General features: G+C 39.7%; 1 protein-coding gene across 1 annotated transcript in view; it reads left to right on the plus strand.

The window, feature by feature from the left end:
• NUP62CL (nucleoporin 62 C-terminal like) overlaps positions 1–17856 on the plus strand; it is a 109801-nt gene that overhangs the window by 18768 nt on the left and 73177 nt on the right. The window contains exon 2 of the mRNA XM_056125815.1: positions 15875–15979. Within this exon, the coding sequence (XP_055981790.1) occupies positions 15922–15979 (58 nt within the window). The 5' untranslated portion in view covers positions 15875–15921. The remainder of the gene's footprint in view (positions 1–15874; positions 15980–17856) is intronic.

Raw genomic sequence — 17856 nt, forward strand, 5'->3', positions numbered from 1 at the left:
ACCTGTCCCTTCACCAATGTACATTTCCCACCACCAACGTCTCCAGTTTCCTTCTAGCAACTTTCCCCCTCACCTGCATCTATGGCAGGCACTTACACACTTTACTTCTCTTTCTTCCTCTCTCTCTCTCTCTCTCTGGACATTATGCTTATCATGTATATACTTTTACCTACTTTCAACATTCAGTTCTTTTTCAGAGTGATAACACCTAACCATCATTGTCATACTGTCTCTTCTCTATCCTAATGGCCCTTTGCCCCTCTGCCCACACACACTTGTGGCAAGCTCTATCATTCTTTAACACCACCTATGTACCCGAGTACCCTTGATCCCTGCCCCTATAGCTTCTCATCTCTAGTCCCCTTTTCCTTCACTCTACTTCTTTCCTCCCTCCTATATTCTGGGGCCAAGGGTGTTTTATGCATTCCCCCACTTTTCTATGGCTTTTTGGGTCACACCCAGCGATGCTCTGGAGTTACTCTTGGCTCTGCATTCAGGAATTACTCCTGGAAGTGCTTAGGGGAACTCTATGGGATGCTGGAGATTCAACCCAGGTCAACTGTATGCAAGGCAAACATGCTACCCTCTGTACTATTGTGCTGGCCCCAGCACTGCCCCCCTTAAAACTATTGCATTTCCTGATCCAGTTACTCTAAATACCACATATAAGTGATTAGCCTTTCTTTTTCTGGTTTACTTCATTTAACATGTTATCTTCCAGATCTATCCATGTTGCAGCAGATTGTACACTTTCATAGTTCCTTATAGCTGAGTAGTATTTAATTGTGTGTATATACCACATTTTCATGATCTACTGATCTGTTGTTAGACATCTAGGTTGATTCCAAATTTTAGTTATTGTACTGAATAGTGGTGTGCATACGTCCTTTTGAATGAATATTTTTATATGCTGGGGGTAAATACCCAAAACTGAAATTTCTGAGTTATATGGTAGCTCGATTTTAAGTTTACTGAGAACTTTCCATACTATTTCGTTAGGAGCTGAACCAGACAACATTTCCACCAGCAGTGGATGAGAGTTCATTTTCCACCACACTCTATGAACAGATTATTCCCATTATTTTTATATGTGTCATTTTCACTGGTGTGAGATGGCATCTCATTGTTGTCTTGACTTGGATTTCCTAATAATAAGTGATGGTGAGCTTTATTTCATCTTTGGCCTTCCTTCCTTCCTTCACCCTTTGGCCACCTGTTGGTCTTCCTCAGAGAAGTTGCTGTTCCTTTGCTCTCCCTATTTTTGATGGGTTTTTTGTTGCTGATCTTTGTGAGTACTTTATATACTTTGGATGTAACCCTTTTACTGATATCTTGACTGCAAATATTTTCTCCTATTCAGTTAGCTGTTTTTTAAGTTTAGCCTGTGTTTCTATTGTCATGCAGAAGCTCTTTAATTTTATGTAGTCCCTTTTTATTTTTTATTCTGTCACCTTTGCTGAATGACACCTTTGAGGTCTAGATATTGTAGCATTCTGCCTGTATTTTCCTTGATTTATTTGATAGATTTTTGTCTGTTCTCAAGGTCTTTAATCCACTTTGAATTGACTTTTGTATCAGGTGTGAGATACGGAACCAGTTTTAATTTTTTGCATGTGATTATCCAGTTTTACCAGCACCATTTGTTGAAGCATGAATTTACTCCATTTCATGCTTTCAGAAACTTTGTCAAAAATTACCTGACTACATATATGTGAAGGTTTGTTCTTGATATTCTGTTCTGACCCCATTGGTCACAGAGTCTGACCTTATTCTAATACTATGTTGTTTTTATCACAAAGACTTTATGGTATAGTTTCAAATTAGGTAATGAGATACCCCCAGTTTCTTTTTTTAGTACGAATTTGGCTATTTTGTCTACTTTATGGTGCCATACAAAGTTTATTATGGACTGTTCTCAGTCCTTGAAGAATGTCATCTGAATTTCAATAGGGATTGCATTGGATCTATATGGTAGTTTAGGTATGACGGTCATTTTGACAATATTGAGTCTTGCAATCTAAGAGCATTGGATATTTTTCCATTTTCTAATGTTGTCTTCTATTTATTTCTTAAGTGTTTTGAATTTTTCATGGTATATGTCCCTACCTCATTTGTTAATTTGATTCCTAGGTACTTGAGGTTTTGGGGTACAATTTTGAATGGGGTAGATTCTTTGATCTCTTTCTCCTCTGATTCATTTTTTTATATAAGGATGTGACCAATTTCTGTGTATTAAATTTGTAGCTGGCCACTTTGTTGTATTGGTTTATTGTTTCTAGAGTTTTCTTTGTGGGCTCTTTGGGATTTTTGTGTACAATATCATGTCATCTGCAAATAGAGCTAATTCGACTTCTTCTGTTCCAATTTGATTTCCTTTTCTCATCCGATTGCTGTGGCTAGAATTTCTAATACAATGTTGGACAAGAGAGGAAGAAATCGACAGCCTTGCCTTGCCTTGTGCTTGATCACGGTGGGAATGCTTTAAGTTTTTCACCATTAAGAATAATATTTACTGTGGGCTTGCTATAGATAACCTTTACTATCTCGAGGAAGGTTCTTTCCACTCCTCTCAGTGTTTCCAGGTTTAAACTTCACTAGGTCTCTGTTGACTGACAAGATTGTGACTTTACCCTGTGTCCTTTCCCAAAATCCAGCATACCATTGCTTGTTAAGACACATATTTCATTCAAGTCACTGCTCCCCTCTCACCCTTGGACTAAACAACATCAGCGTCTATTCTTTAGATATGAATTGAATTCTTGTCTGTCACGTAGAAAATTGTCACCTTTCTTCAAAAATCTTTTGTATTTGTTTGTAGGGCCATGTACATGCAGGAGACCATGCAGTTTAGAGGATCAAACCCTGCACACAAAGATTGCTCACTAACCCCTGAGCTATCTCCATTGAGACCCTAAAATGTTTATATTGAGTGCTTTGTATCCTTATTAGATTTGAATATGAGAGATTCCAGTGTTATTTCTATCCATTATCCTGAATTGGAGGTCTCATTGAGATCATTAAAAATATTTTCCTTCCACTTCTCTCTTATCTCCATTTAGGGTTTGGAATCATGAGTGAGTTAATTTTGGAAGAATTTGACCTTTAAACCTGGGTTCAGTTTTAGGCCTACAAGATGGGTTTATTTTGACTCTTCAGAGACAACTGCTACAACTTCAGCTACAGGGATTATGTTCACTACACTGCTAAGGAGGATTTAATTTATGGAGTCTGTCAACCAGTTACAGTATATTCTTTGACCAGCCTGTTTTCAACTAGTTGCATGAATTCACCAACACAGACAACAAGGCACAGTTTTGGAACACCATTTGCACCAACTCTTGCCCCCGTAAGAAAAGAATTATCAGTAGGGTAAGAGCAACATTATTATATTCTTTATATGGCCACAAAAGTAATTGTCTCTAAAGACATGCTTCAATATAAGAGTGTGGAAAGTTGAAAAATACTATTCATTCCCAAGATAGTATGATAAATTTAAACCATCTAGAATTGTAGGCAGAAGGCACAATGGTGAAGTCTGGTGGTTTCCCTACATTTTATGTGAGCCACAGGTATATGTCAGAGGTTTTTGACATATGTCCTCAGAAATTAATTTATGTTTGTTGCCTATTAAATGTCTTTTTCTGAAGAGATTATCTATTGATAATTATAATTATCCCGATTAAGCTTGTTCTGCTTAATAACACAAAATTTATTTTGTGTTATTATTGGGAAAAAATGATAGACATTAACTCCAAACTACTTCTAGTCTTGTAGTTTTAAGTTTAGAACCAAGAAATATTTTTATTGTATGTAAAGTTAAAATCATCTGAGCCTAGACAGACTGACATTTATTAATAATAGTTATGTTGAAATGTTTTGTAAGATCATTTAATGCTTGTGTTTAGCAAGTATTTTCTTGTTCACAGTCCTTCCTTCCTTCCTTCCTTCCTTCCTTCCTTCCTTCCTTCCTTCCTTCCTTCCTTCCTTCCTACCTACCTTCCGGTCTTCCTGCCTTCCTGTTTTCCTGCTTTCCTGCCTGCCTACCTGCCTGCCTTCCCGCCCTCCCTTCCTTCCCTGTTGGATTTTGGTCCACACCTCGTGGATATTGGAGGCTACTCCTGGTTCTGTGCCTGGGATCATGTCTGGTGTTACTCGGGGAAACATCTTGTGCTGGGCATCAAACCCAGGCCTCTTGCATGCAAAGCATGTACTTAGTCCATTAAGTTCTCTCTGATCCATGTTTTTCTTTACTTTGTTTTTTTAATTCAATTTTTCATTGTATATTCAGCTCCTGGTGGGGTTCCAGACACACATAATAATTTTAGAGTACCCCCTTTCAAATACATGTGCTATTTGGTCTATTATTCTGTGCAAATGCTTCCATCTCCTTGATTCCTTTTTTTTCCTTGCATCATACCTGGCAATGCCTAGGGTCTACTCCTGGATTTGCACTCAGGAATTACTCCTGTAGAGCTCGGGAGACCATTTAAAGTGCTGGGGATTGAACCCGGGTTCGCTGCATGCAAGGCAAACGTCTTCCCCACTGTACTATCGCTCCAGCCCATCTCCTTGATTCTTTACTTCATTTTTCCGACTTCTTCAATTGCAATGATGTCAGATGGTCCTTTGTTCTTCCAATTTCTGAATGTGAGAGCCAAAACCTCTCTATATAAAGAGCTCTGATATTGTATTATTTTTCCACTAGCAGTTAGGGAGAAATGGCCAATTTTCCCTCTTTAGAGGATTTATTTCTTGTATCTGGTCCTTAATGGCTATTGACTTTGATTTTAGATTTCTCTTGAAGTGGCTGAAAATATCTAGATGGTAACTGTACCTTTGACTTCTCTTCACCTTTGCAGTACTCCATGCGAAAAGCTTTGAGAAACGCCATCTTCTCCTGCCATTGTGTCTGGAGTGATAGCAGAGTGGTAGGGCATATGCCTTGCACGCGACCACCCCAGCCGAGAAGGTTCGCTTCTTCCGTCCCTCTCAAAGAGCATGGCAAGCTACTGAGAGTATCTTGCCCACATGGCAAAGCCTGGCAAGCTATCCATGATATTCCATATGCCAAACACAGTAACAAAAAGTCTCACAATGGAGACGTTACTGGGCCCACTTGAGCAAATCAATGAACAATGGGAGGACAGTGCAGTGCTACAGTGTGTCTGGTGGACTACTCAAAACTTTCATGCTGAGTTAGGTCCACACACTAAATTCTGTTTTTATATCCTCTTGCACATGCTAGAAATTTACACAGCTGTAGAATATACACATCATTATGTGTATATATTGTTATTTTCATGTAATATTTGTACTTTACTGTTTTTGTTTGTTATGGCATGTTTTAGTTGAGGTCATGTTTGATGCAAGATTTGTTTTTATATTTTAAATTAAAGCTTGCAAAATGAAACTCATCATGAGAAATAATATAGTGGAAAAATATCATTGGAGTAGTATAAAAATGTAGCAGGCCCCAGTAACGTCTCTTTCATCCTAGCCCTGTGATTATATTCAAGGCTTTTTAGGAGAATGAGACCCATCATTGTTACTGGTATTTGGCATATTTGGTATGCCACGGGGAGTTTGCCAGACTCTGCCCTGTGGGCAGGCTACATTCGATAGCCTGCAAGTTTGTCCAAAGTAGGAATGAGACAATAAGATGTCATAAAATGATGTCCTGATAAGATGTCGCACGGCCGCGAATGCGGCCGCGCGGTTCCGGGAGCTGGATTTTATAGTCTCTGGGTCTTGGCCGTTGATGGGATTACACTGCGGTGCCAGGGGGCCAGGTGGTGGGTGTGACCCCCGCCTACTGGAATTTGGAGGATCTGGGTGGAGGATGCTCGACTCCAATCCGAGTAGGCTTGGAGATCTCGGCCCCGGAACCCGCGTGGCTTTGTCCCTCTGCCAGTACCTTCATGTGTGCGGAGAGTGGTCTCAGCATGGTGGTGGCTGGTCCTGGAGGTCTTCGGCTGCTGGAGCCCTGGTCGGGGCGGGGAGGAAAGCTCAACCCGCTCCCCTCCAAGGGGCCCCGGCGAGGAACAGCCAGGCGCGGGGGCAGGAGACTGCACTGGTCTCGTCTGGGAACTGGATTTTATAGTCTCTGAGTCTTGGGCCTGCTCGAGGCAATCGACGAATAACAGGATGATGAATGAATGAAAAATGAAGTATAAAAATGTAGAGAACATTAAAATAAGAATTAAATAATACACCAGTTGTATGACATGGCTAGGGAACGGTAAAATATTTTGGCCAGAAGAAATATCTTACATACAAGGTTTATCAGTTTACAAATAATTAGGATTTAATAATATTTGCTTACCCTATACTAGGCATTAATTGTAAGACATTTATGATCTTGCTAAACCAACATACAGTTAATATGGAAATACTCATTATAAACCATACAAACTTGATTTTTTGAGAGGCACCACACCTCCTGGTTCATGGTATTGGTGCTTAGTGTACAATGCAATAACGGGTATCAATCTTGGGATTGCCTACCTGGAAAGCAAGCATTCCATTGCTTTGAGTTATTTCTCCAGCCCTAAACTCATTTTCCCTCTTTCTTTCCATTTTTGTTTCTTTTGTTGTGATGACAAGGTGTTGTGCATTGTAGAGTTCCCATACTTGGTTGAAGTGTTTGCCAGGGATCACATTCATTTTGTTATGGAGCTTGCACACATTCTGACTGTATGACTTGCCAGGCATTTGTTGTTGTGCTGCTTATGTAAGTGCTTGGTGGGATTATATTCCTGGACACAGTATTCACACATATCTAATTTTCAGAAGTGTACTCTATTCCTATTTTTTATAGATTTATATATTGCTTTCCTTAGAGCTAAACCATATAATATTCCCACCAATAGTGTATGAAAGTTCCTTTCTCACTATCATCCCACCAATGCTGTTTCCAGACTTTTTAATATGTGCCATACTCATTGGGCTGGAGTGATAGCACAGCAGTAGGGCGTTTGCCTTGCACGCAGCCAGCCCGGCCAAGCCGGGTTCGATTCCTCCACCCCTCTTGGAGAGCCTGGCAAGCTACTGAGAGTATTCAATATGCCAAACAAAGTAACAAGAAGTCATAATGGAGATGTTACTGAGCCCGCTCAAGCAAATCGATGAACAACGGGAGGACAGTGTTTGTTTTTGTTTGTGCCATACTCATTGGAATGAGATCATAACTCAATGTTGTTTTGATTTCAGTTTCCAAAATCATGAGATGATGAGCACTTTTGCATATGCCTCTTGGCCATCCGATTGTATTCTTTGGTTTCATCTTTTCTTCCAAATTTCTGGATAAGGTCTTTGAACTTTTTTGTTTCATTTTGTTAGTGCTTTATAGATCTTGTATATCAGTCCTTTATCTGATTTATTATGATCAAATATATTCTCTCCCATTCAATAGGGTGTCTTTTTATTGTAATGACCCTGTTTTGCTGTAAAGAAGCTTTTAAATGTTATGTCCAATTTGTTTATACATGTCTTTGCTTCTGTGCTCATCTTGTTGAAGACACCTCTACAGTCAGTGGAAACTGACCTTATTTTCTTCAATGGATTCTGAAGTAATCGTAAGGTCTTTAATCCACTTTGAGCTTACTTTTGTGATTGGTGTGATGTACAGTTACAATTTAATTTTTTACATTGTGGCTATACAGTTTTCCCAGCAACATTTTATGAGGATATATTCTTTGCTTCACTTTATATATTTGATCCTCTGTCAGTATATTAAGTAGGAGTTTATTTATGACATAAATGAAGCTAGGATCTTAACTCAGCACTCTCTGTTCCATAGTCTTCAGGTTTCTTTATTCCAGTCCCATATAGCTTTATTATAGTTTTGTATTATAATGCAAAGTTGAGAAATACAATGCCCCCCATCTTTTTGTTTTCTTGGGATTGCTTTGGCTATGTGGGGAATTTTATGGTTTCATACAAATTATGGAATATTTTTTATAAGTCTGAAAAACATCATTTAACAGATATTGAATTGAGTCTGTTTGACACTTGGGTAGTATGATCCTTTTGACAATGTTGATATTTTCAATCCATTTTTCAAACAGGGAGTATCTTTACATTTTCTGATGTCTCTTTCACTGTATAATTCTTTGACTTCTTTTTGATTCCTAGGTGTCTATTTGATGTTTTGGTGTCTATTTTGAAAGGGATGGTCTTTATGTATTTTTTAATGAAGTTAGTTTTTTTTTTTTTTTGCATCACACCTGGCGATGCACAGGGGTTACTCCTGTCTCGTGCACTCAGGAATTTCTTCTGGCGGTACTCGGGGACCACATGGGATGCTGGGAAACAAACCTGGGTTGGCTGCATGCAAGGCAAATGCCCTACCCGCTGTGCTATAACTCCAGCCCCTGAAGATAGTTTTAATATTTTTTATTTAAAGACCTGTGATTTACAAAGTTACTAATAGTTGAGTTTTAGGCATACAATATTCCAACACCAATCCCACCACCAGTGTCAACTTCCCTCCACTGATATTCCCATGTTCCCTTCACCCCAACCTCCACACCTTGACAGAAACATTTTAAAGTTTAGTGGCTGTAATTTAGATTTTATTACAAAATTATTATTTTTCATAAATAATCATATTTTCAGTGTTGTTGAGTCTGTGCTTTGGCTATATAGCTATGCCATTCTCCCACATCACTAGTATTTTCGAGGCCACCTGATCCCTCTTCCTCCTTTACTTAACTTTTTATTTTCTTCCTTCCCCCTTGATTTCTTTCCTTTTCTGTCTTCCTCCTTAAACTCTGGGGTCACGGGTGATCTGGGCATACACTCTTACTACATCAGATGTCCTTTTCATATTATTCTATATGTCACAGATAAATAATATCATTATGTTTTTGTCAACATAATATCTTTCAGTTCTAACCAGATTGAAAATTTATTGTATAATTTCATCTTTCCTTGCAGTTGCATAATATTCTATTATATAAGTGTAAATATATATGTATGTATACATGTGTGCATATGTATTTATATATAGCATCTTCATAACCCATTATTCTATTGTTGGACACCGAGGTTGATTCCATATCTTAGCAATCATACTAAGCGCTGCAATGAATAATGATATACATATGTCCTTTTGAATGAATATTTCTATCTTGGAGGTAGATGCCCAAGAGTGGAATTGCTGAGCCATATGGCAGCTCAATTCTAAGTTTACTGAGAACTCTGCATACAGTTTTGCATAGGGGTTAAACAGACAATATTCCCACTAGCAATGGATGACAGTTCTTTTTTTTTTATGTAGGAGTACTGGCTATATATTCAGCCACTTATTAGCTGACTGAATTGGGCAAAACTACACCTTACTTTTTTCATTTTTTATAATTTTATTTATTAATCACCATGAGAGCAGTTACAAAGCTTTCTTACTTATTTTTCTTCATTTTTTAATAATTTTATTTATTGAATCACCATGAGAGCAGTTACAAAGCTTTTGGGTTTAAGTCTCGGTCATACAACTAAACACCCGTCCCTTCACCAGTGCCCATTCTCCACCACCAAAAACCCCAGTATGTGCCCATACCACACCCTCCCCCTACCTGTGGGGTAGATGATTTTACACATTACTCTCTCTCTCTCTACTTTAATCACATTCAATATTTTGACACCAGACCCACCATTATTATTTGGGATTTTACCCCCCACATTCAGATCTGCTGAAAAGACAGAGGGATTTCTGCCAAAAACCTGCTGGGTTCCAAGATTTGTTCCTGAGTCTCTGGGATCATAGCCATTAAGCAGCTTGATTAGGAGCCAGAAAGGCTGTTTGTGGGTGGCGACTCGGTGTCTCGTTGGAATGGGGAGGAAAGGGACCTCTCTACCCACATCCCATGAGGCCCCCGTGTGTCTCATCACTGTGGGCCCAAACCTGACTTTCCAGTGGCCTCTGGAGGATGGCAGCAATGGGCCGCCAGGGAGAACAGGCCAAGGCACGAAACCTATTCCCACCTGGGGTGGCCCAGCGCCTGTAACCTACTGCAGGGACTGGACACATTTCTGCCAAAAGCTGCTGGCTTGCGTGATTTGTTTCTGAGTCTCTGGGTTCATGGCCATTAAAAGACTTGATCAGAAACCAGAGAGACCGTTCGTTGGTGGCGACTTGGGGTCTCATTGGGGTGGGAGGGAAAGGGCCAGCTCCACACCCATCCCGTGAGGCCCCGCATGTCATAACTGCTGGCCCAAATCTGAGTGTCCAATGGCCTCTGGCGGATAGCAGACACTGAGCCGCCAAGGGGGAGCAAGCGGAGGGAAGCACCCTTTCCCCCCAGACGCATATCTGCCAAAAGCTGCTGGGTTTCGAGATTTGTTTCTGAGTCTCTGGGATCATGGCCATTAAGCAGCTTGATCAGGAGCCAGAGAGGCCGTTCGTGGAAGGTGACTCGCGGTTTCATTGGGATGGGGAGGAAAGGGCCAGCTCCACCCCCATCCCATGAAGCCCCATGTATCTTTTCACTGCAGGCCCAAACCTGACTGTTCAGTGGCCTCTGGAGGATGGCAGCCACCAGGCCGCCAGGGGTAACAGGCCACGGCAAGAAACCTTATCAACCCTGGGGTGGTCCAGCGCCTGTAACCTAATGCAGGTACTGGACGCATTTCTGCCAAAAGCCATTGGGTTTTGAGATTTGAGTCTCTGGGATCATGGCCGTTAAGCAGTTCGATCAGGAACCAGAGAGGCCATGCCTCCAATTATATAGCTGAACCCGAGGTAGTTTGTGGGTGTGTCTCCCACATACCTAACTTTTGGCTGTTTCCTTTCTTGGTAAACTTTGCCCCACATTTTTGTGGTCTGGCCAAAGGCACAGCAGCAATTTGGGGGTATCTAGAAGTCTGAAGGCGCCATCAGGCTGCTGATGCACTTGCCTCACAGGTACAGATTGACCTGCTGGCGGCACCATACTTTCGGACAGTTCCTTTTTAATGAAAATGGTTTTTATTGAAAGTAGTTTACTCTGAAAACTGAGGGGAAAGAGAGGAATATGTTTTCAAGAGAAAACATGGGTTTCTCCAGTATGAAAAAAAGTAGAAAGAGAGAAATGTATTCAAGCGAGAACTGGACGTGAAAGAGGACGTGAGGGATACTCTTTTTAATTTCTATTTCTTCCGATTTATTATTTGAATACAAAAATGTCATAGATTTTACATATTAATTTTGTTACCTACAGCCTTACTGTAAAATAAATACTAAGAATTTTCTTGGTAGAGTCGTTTGGGTTTTCAGTTTAGAGTATCATGTCATTCTCTTCTCCCCTCACTGCCTGAGAAATAAAGACAAAAGGAAAATCTGTAGCACTCAACATTCTACTCTTCCATTAAGTCTCAAGATCCCACACTGTTTTCTCTTTTTCCACCGTTTAGGGTCTTCTTATATTTGTTCTGCATATAGAATGCATGGGTTTTGGTAGTATCTAATGGGACATATAGGGAGAAGATAATATACTCATTTTTTGCATAAATAGAAGTTCTTTGTGTTTGTGTATGTGTTTATTTGGACCATATCTTTCTGTGCTCAGGGCTTACTCCTGGCGCTGTGCTCAAGGGTAACATTTTTGGTGGTTCTTGAGGGTGCATCTGGTTGGTGGGGATTGAGCCCAGGTCACTTGTGTGCAAGGCTAGTGTGCCTTACCCTCTTTACTATCTCTCCAACCCCTTAAAGTTTTAATTTTTACATTGCCATATCTTTCTTCTTTGTCTTTCTCTTTGTACTTATTTTTATAAGCATGTTTAAGGTTTGTAATATTTTGTTCTTTTATACCTTACATTGGGGTGGGAGCAATCTAAGCAATGCTTAGGGTTCTCGAGGGCCCTTCGAAATAATTCTCTGTGAAGTGGGCCAGCAGTTCATTGTGAGGGCTCAATGATGCCACTTAGGCCCTGCAGTGTCAGGGATTACTGAGTCATCCCTCGGTCATCCGAGTAATCTGGTAATTGGAAGACTTCTGGGCTGCACTAGGTGGTGCCTTGAGTTCATACTCCAAAACTTTCAAATGTGTACAATGTAATGTCTCTATGGTGCATTTAAAGAGATGCACCACAGGTGCACATTGAAATAGCCAATCTTATAGGAAAGGCATTTCAGCATTTATAATTCATTACTCAGTTTTACTCAGCATTACTCAGTTGTTATTATGGGTTCAATAGCTACTTTAATTTTTCATTTGAAATGTTTAATTCGTATAACATATCATTTTTGTTTTGTAATGTGATCTTATTATTTATCTCAAAATGTATGAAAAAGCTATTTAGTTATCTGGTGCAAAAATATCCCAATCCTAGTTAATCATTTTTTTATTAGTGAAACACCATGAGTTACAGTTGTAGATTTACAAATTTTTGTGCTTGGATTTCGGTTATACAATGATCAAATACCCATCCCTCCACCAGTGCCCATTTTCCACCAGCATGGATAACATCCCTCCCCACCATCCCCCCTATCCCACCCTGCCTCTGTGGCAGGGCATTCCCTTTTGTTCTCTCTCTCCTTTTGGGTGTTGTGGTCTGCAAAAGAGGCATTGATTGGCAAACATGTTCAGTCCATAGTCTACTTTCAACATGCATCTCCCCTCCTGGGAGGATCCTCCAAACACCCTTTATTTGGTGCTCCCTTCTCTATCTGAACTGCCCTTTCCCCTAGAATACCCTGCTGGCCTCTAAGCTATGGAGTAATCCTCCTGGTGTTGATCTCAGCTATTCTTGGGTATTAATCTCATATTTTGTTACTTTATGTTCCCCAGATGAATGCAATCTTTCTATGTCTATCCCTCTCTTTCTGACTCATTTCGCTTAGCATGATACTTTCCATATTGTACCACTTGTATGTAAATTTCATGACTTCATCTTTTCTAACAGCTACATAGTACTCCATTGTGTAGATGTACCAAAGTTTCTTTAACCAGTCATCTGTTCATGAGCACTCAGGTTCCTTCCAGTTTCTGGCTATTGTAAAGAGCGCTGCAATGAACAAACAAGTGCAGATGTCACTTTGACTATACATTTTTGCCTCTCTGGGATATATTCCCAGGAGTGGTATTGCTGGGTCAAATGGGAGCTCAATTTCTAATTTTTGGAGAAACGTCCATATTGTTTTCCAAAAGGGCTGAACTAGTCGGCATTCCCACCAACATGAAGGAGTGTCCCTTTCTTGCCACATCCGCGCCAGCATCGGTTGCCTTTGTTCTTTTGAATATGGGCCAGTCTCTGAGGTGTGAGATGGTATCTCATTGTGGTTTTGATCTGCATCTCCCTGATGATTAATGATGTAGAGCATTTTCTCGTGCTTTTTTGCCATTCGGATTTCTTCTTTGAGAAAGTTTCTGTTCATTTCATTGCCCCATTTTTTGATGGGGTTGGATGTTTTCTTCTTGTGGAGTTCAACCAGTACTTTGTATATCCTTGGTATCAACCCCTTGTCAGATGTGTATTCGGCGAATATCCTTTCCCATTCTGTAGACTGTCTTTGTATTTTGGTCACTGTTTCTTTGGAGGTGCAGAAGCTTCTTAGTTTAAGATAGTCCCATTTATCTATCTCTGTTTTCACTTGCTCGGCCAGTGATGTGGCATCTTTGAAAATACCATGAGCCTCAGTGTCATGGAGGGTTTTGCCAACTTTGTCTTCAATGTACCTTATGGTTTCTGGTCTGATGTTGAGGTCTTTAATCCATTTTGATCTTACTTTTGTATATGGTGTTAGGCAGAGTTCTGAGCCCATTTTTTTGCATGTAGCCATCCAGTGATGCCAGCACAATTTATTAAAGAGGCTTTCCTTACTCCACTTCACATTTCTTGCACCTTCATCAAAGATTAGATGATCATATGATTGAGGGGAGATGTCAGTGTATTCAACCCTGTTCCATTGGTCTACAGTTCTGCCTTTGTTCCAGTACCATGCTGTTTTAATTATTACTGCTTTCTAGTAGAGTTTGAAGTTAGGGAGGTTGATTCCTCCCATTTTTCTTTTTCCCAAGAATTGCTTTAGCTATTCGTGGGGACTTATTGTTCCATATAAATTTCAGGAGTGTTTGCTCCATTTCTTTGAAGAATGTCATGGATATCCTTATAGGGATTGCATTGAATTTATACAATGCTTTCGGTAGTATTGCCATTTTGACAATGTTAAGTCTCCCGACCCATGAGCAGGGTATATCTTTCCATTTCCTCATGTCCTCTTTTATTTCCTGAAGTAGCGTTTTGTAGTTTTTCTTGTACAGGTCCTTTACTTCCTTAGTTAAGCTGATTCCTAGGTACTTGATTTTCTGGGGCACAATTGTGAACGGGATTGTTTTTTCATGTAGCTTTCCTCTCTCTCACTGTTTGCGTATAGGAAAGCCATGGACTTTTGGGTATTGATTTTATAGCCTGCAACTTTACTATATAAGTCTATTGTTTCTAGGAGTTTTTTGGTGGCGGTTATTGGGTTCTCTAAGTATAGAATCATATCATCTGCGAATAGTGAGAGCTTGATTTCTTCCTTTCCTATTCTAATCTCACACTGCTCCCTCCTCATTCTTGTTTCCTCCTGTCTCTCCTGCTCTTCTCTCGTGCTTCATCTTGCAGCCTGGGATCTTCCTCTCCACGCACCTGCTCCTGTATTCTTCTTCTACATTCTATCTCTGTCCCCCTTGTTAGTCTCTTCACACTCCATCTTTCTGGCCCTGCTCTCTGTCTCGTCTCTCTCCAACTCCAGTCTCTCTCCCCTACTCCAGCACTCTGCCTTCCTAGCCCCTCATTCCTCCATCCCAGCTCTCTGGATTCTGCCTCTCTCCCCGTAGTCTCTCCACCCCAACTTGTCTCTCTACACTATGCCCTCTGGGCCCATGCTACACCCAGTCTTGTAGCAAAATCAACATAAGAAAGCCCTTCCTGACTGTCAAGGGGAAAATACCTCTTAAGGTGTTTTCCTCCTTTCCTCAATCCAACAACTCAAAGATCTTAATACTAGTTATTTTTGTATGGACACAGTAAGAGATACATTGAGCTTCTAGGGCAGCTCTACTGGAAACATCTTGCCACAGACTCAGACTACAGTGCTCAGGCCAGGTTAATCATTCCTAACCCTAGCAGCGTCCGAATCTAGTTATTACTTTTTGTATCATGACAGCATTTGTCCATGAACAAGCTCTTAACTTATAGTTAAACATTAAGCACTTTGGCCAGGCCTATCTCGATGCCAGGGTAGTACATATCTTGCTGCTTGCCCTGGTTCCATCCAGTCACTCATTGGGACCCTGCTTTTGGGGGTGCTAGGAAGTAAGGGGCTGGAGAGATAGCACAGTCGGTGAGGCGTTTGCCTTGCATGCAGCTGACCCAGCCGGCCCAGTTCTATTCCTCTGTCCCTCTCGGAGAGCTTGGCAAGATACTGAGAGTATCTCGCCCACGTGGCAAAACCTGGCAAGCTACCCGTGATGTAGTCTATATACCAAACACAGTAACAACAAGTCTCACTATGGAGGCATTACTGGGCCCGCTCGAGCAAATTGATGAACAACGGGAGGACAGTGACAGTAACAATTGTTATTATATAGAATTGTAATTAATTTTCACATAATTGCATTTTATTCTACAAATTTGCTAAATTTGTTTTTCTAATAGATTTTGTATGGATTTCTTAAAAATTGTCTTCTTAACCATTATCTGTGAATCGAGGTAGTGTTGTTCTTCCTCTTCAATCTAGAATCCATTTATTTTATTCATGTTAGCTGTGAGCTTTTCACAAATGCCTTTTATGTTGAGGAAGTTTCCTTCTTGTTTTAGTTTTTGAGTATTTGATTTTATTAATATAGATGACTTTGTTATAATGATGCTTTCAAAATATTTCTAATGACTGCTTCTGCTTTAATTTTAGGTTTGATATCAGTTACTACTCTGGACACAACTATTAGTTGAAGCACCATGCTGTTTACACCACAATTAAGTGTTTCTACCACCACCAGTACTACTAATATTGCATGTAAGTTATTAGTTGCCAGTAAAATCTATTATTTATTATCAGGACAGTTAACTTAATAAAGTAAATTATGGATCTCCTGATACCTCAGACTTTTGACGAGATTTTTTTTCTTTCCTGTCTGTGATATCCTTGCCTAGAATATGAGATAAAATCTTGACCATAGTATTTTTAAATTCACCTTATTGAGATAGAACTTACATATTATAAAACTAGTTATTTTAAGTGTACAACTCAGTAAAATAATAGTATAATTCCTGAAATGTATAACCATCATCATGATAATAGTCATATAATGTTACTGTCATCCAAGTAATATCTCAGTTCCTGAAAACTAGTCTATCTCTGTCTCTATATATTTGCTTTTTACACATTTTATAAAAGTGGATTAACCAGGACTTTTTTAAAATATAGACAAAAGTTTATAAGAGATTCTTTTTTTTTCTTTTTGGGTCACAACTGACAGTGCTCAGGGATTACTCCTGGCTCTGCACTCAGGAATCACTCCTGGAGGTGCTGGGGGGACCATTTGGGATGCTGGGAATAGAACCTGGGTTGGCCACATGGAAGGCAAACGCCCTACCTGCTATGCTATAACTCCAGCCCCATATAAGGGATACTTTAGTTTAAACTATTCTGTGTAAGTTTTGATCTTTTAATTATGGGATAATTGGTAAATTATGTTGTTTTATGCAGTTGTGCTCCAACAACTGTAATATTTTAGTGGTATAGTTTTAAAATTTGGATTAAAATTTCTGGGGTCTTCTATTGATTTAGCAAAATTTTAGAATTATTGGCATGTATTTGGATGCCTAATTAAGAATATGCTGAATAACAAGCAGTGAGTATGTTTTGTTCCATAGCTTATTATAGAACTATCATATTTTTCATCTCATCAGAGTATTCAAAAGGTACACAAATATTTGATATTGCCAAAGAGCAGAAAGAGACAGAAGTGATATTGATATTGTTTGTCTACTTTTGTTTTAGGGGGCAGACCCAGCTTTGTTTAGGCTTTACTATTGGCTTTGTATTTAGTGATTAGTCCTGGAAGATTTGGGGAACCATATGGGACTATATGGGACCATGTGGGGTGCTAGGGATTGAACCTGGCTTGGTTGTGTCAAGGCAAGTACTCTACCTGCTGTACTATTGCTCCAGCCCTGATGTATTTATTTTAAAATGATAAGAATGAAAGTGGGAATCAAATTCTTAGGTGTAAAAATCTTACAAAAAACTTTAACACTTAAGAATGTTTAGTATTAAAAAGTGGAAGACGGTTATCAGATTATTTTAGTTATGTTGATTTTGAGTTTCAGGCAAAGAAACTGTCAAGAAGCAATAAACCTAATTCTAGACCCAGTAAAAATTATGCTAGTTCACAGATGGAAAAGGAAGAGGGGGGAGAAAAAAGTAGAGTGACCTTTTTTGTGATGGGATGCCTCTGGAATTTGGAGGTGGCAGAATTGACAAGTACACAAAATACAGAGATGATGCTAAACCTTTGAAATTTGTAATTTTATACACCAGTGGAGAGGGAAATAAAATGTAACAATTTGGAAACAAAAACTCCTAAGTAGTCAGGAACTGCTAAGCCTTTAGTGAAAGAAGTTAAGTGTTCCAAAATTCTAACTTTTGCTTGAAAACTTGTATTTTATGGTAGGTAAGAAACACTGTTAGTTTTTTTCATTGAAGTGGCTGATTTGTTTTCATTTTCAGAAAAACATCTGCCAAGTACCCTAGTCTGACTAACCACAGTTTATCAATTGAAAGTCATTCTTTAAAATAAGAATGGTGGGGGTATGATGCTGCAAGCAGGTCAATTGGTACCTGTGAGGCGAGTGCATCAGTAGCCTGATGGCGCCTTCAGACTTCCAGAT

Source organism: Sorex fumeus, unplaced genomic scaffold (assembly GCF_029834395.1).
Source record: "Sorex fumeus unplaced genomic scaffold, SorFum_2.1 ptg000058l, whole genome shotgun sequence".
Classification (NCBI taxonomy): Eukaryota; Metazoa; Chordata; class Mammalia; order Eulipotyphla; family Soricidae; genus Sorex; species Sorex fumeus.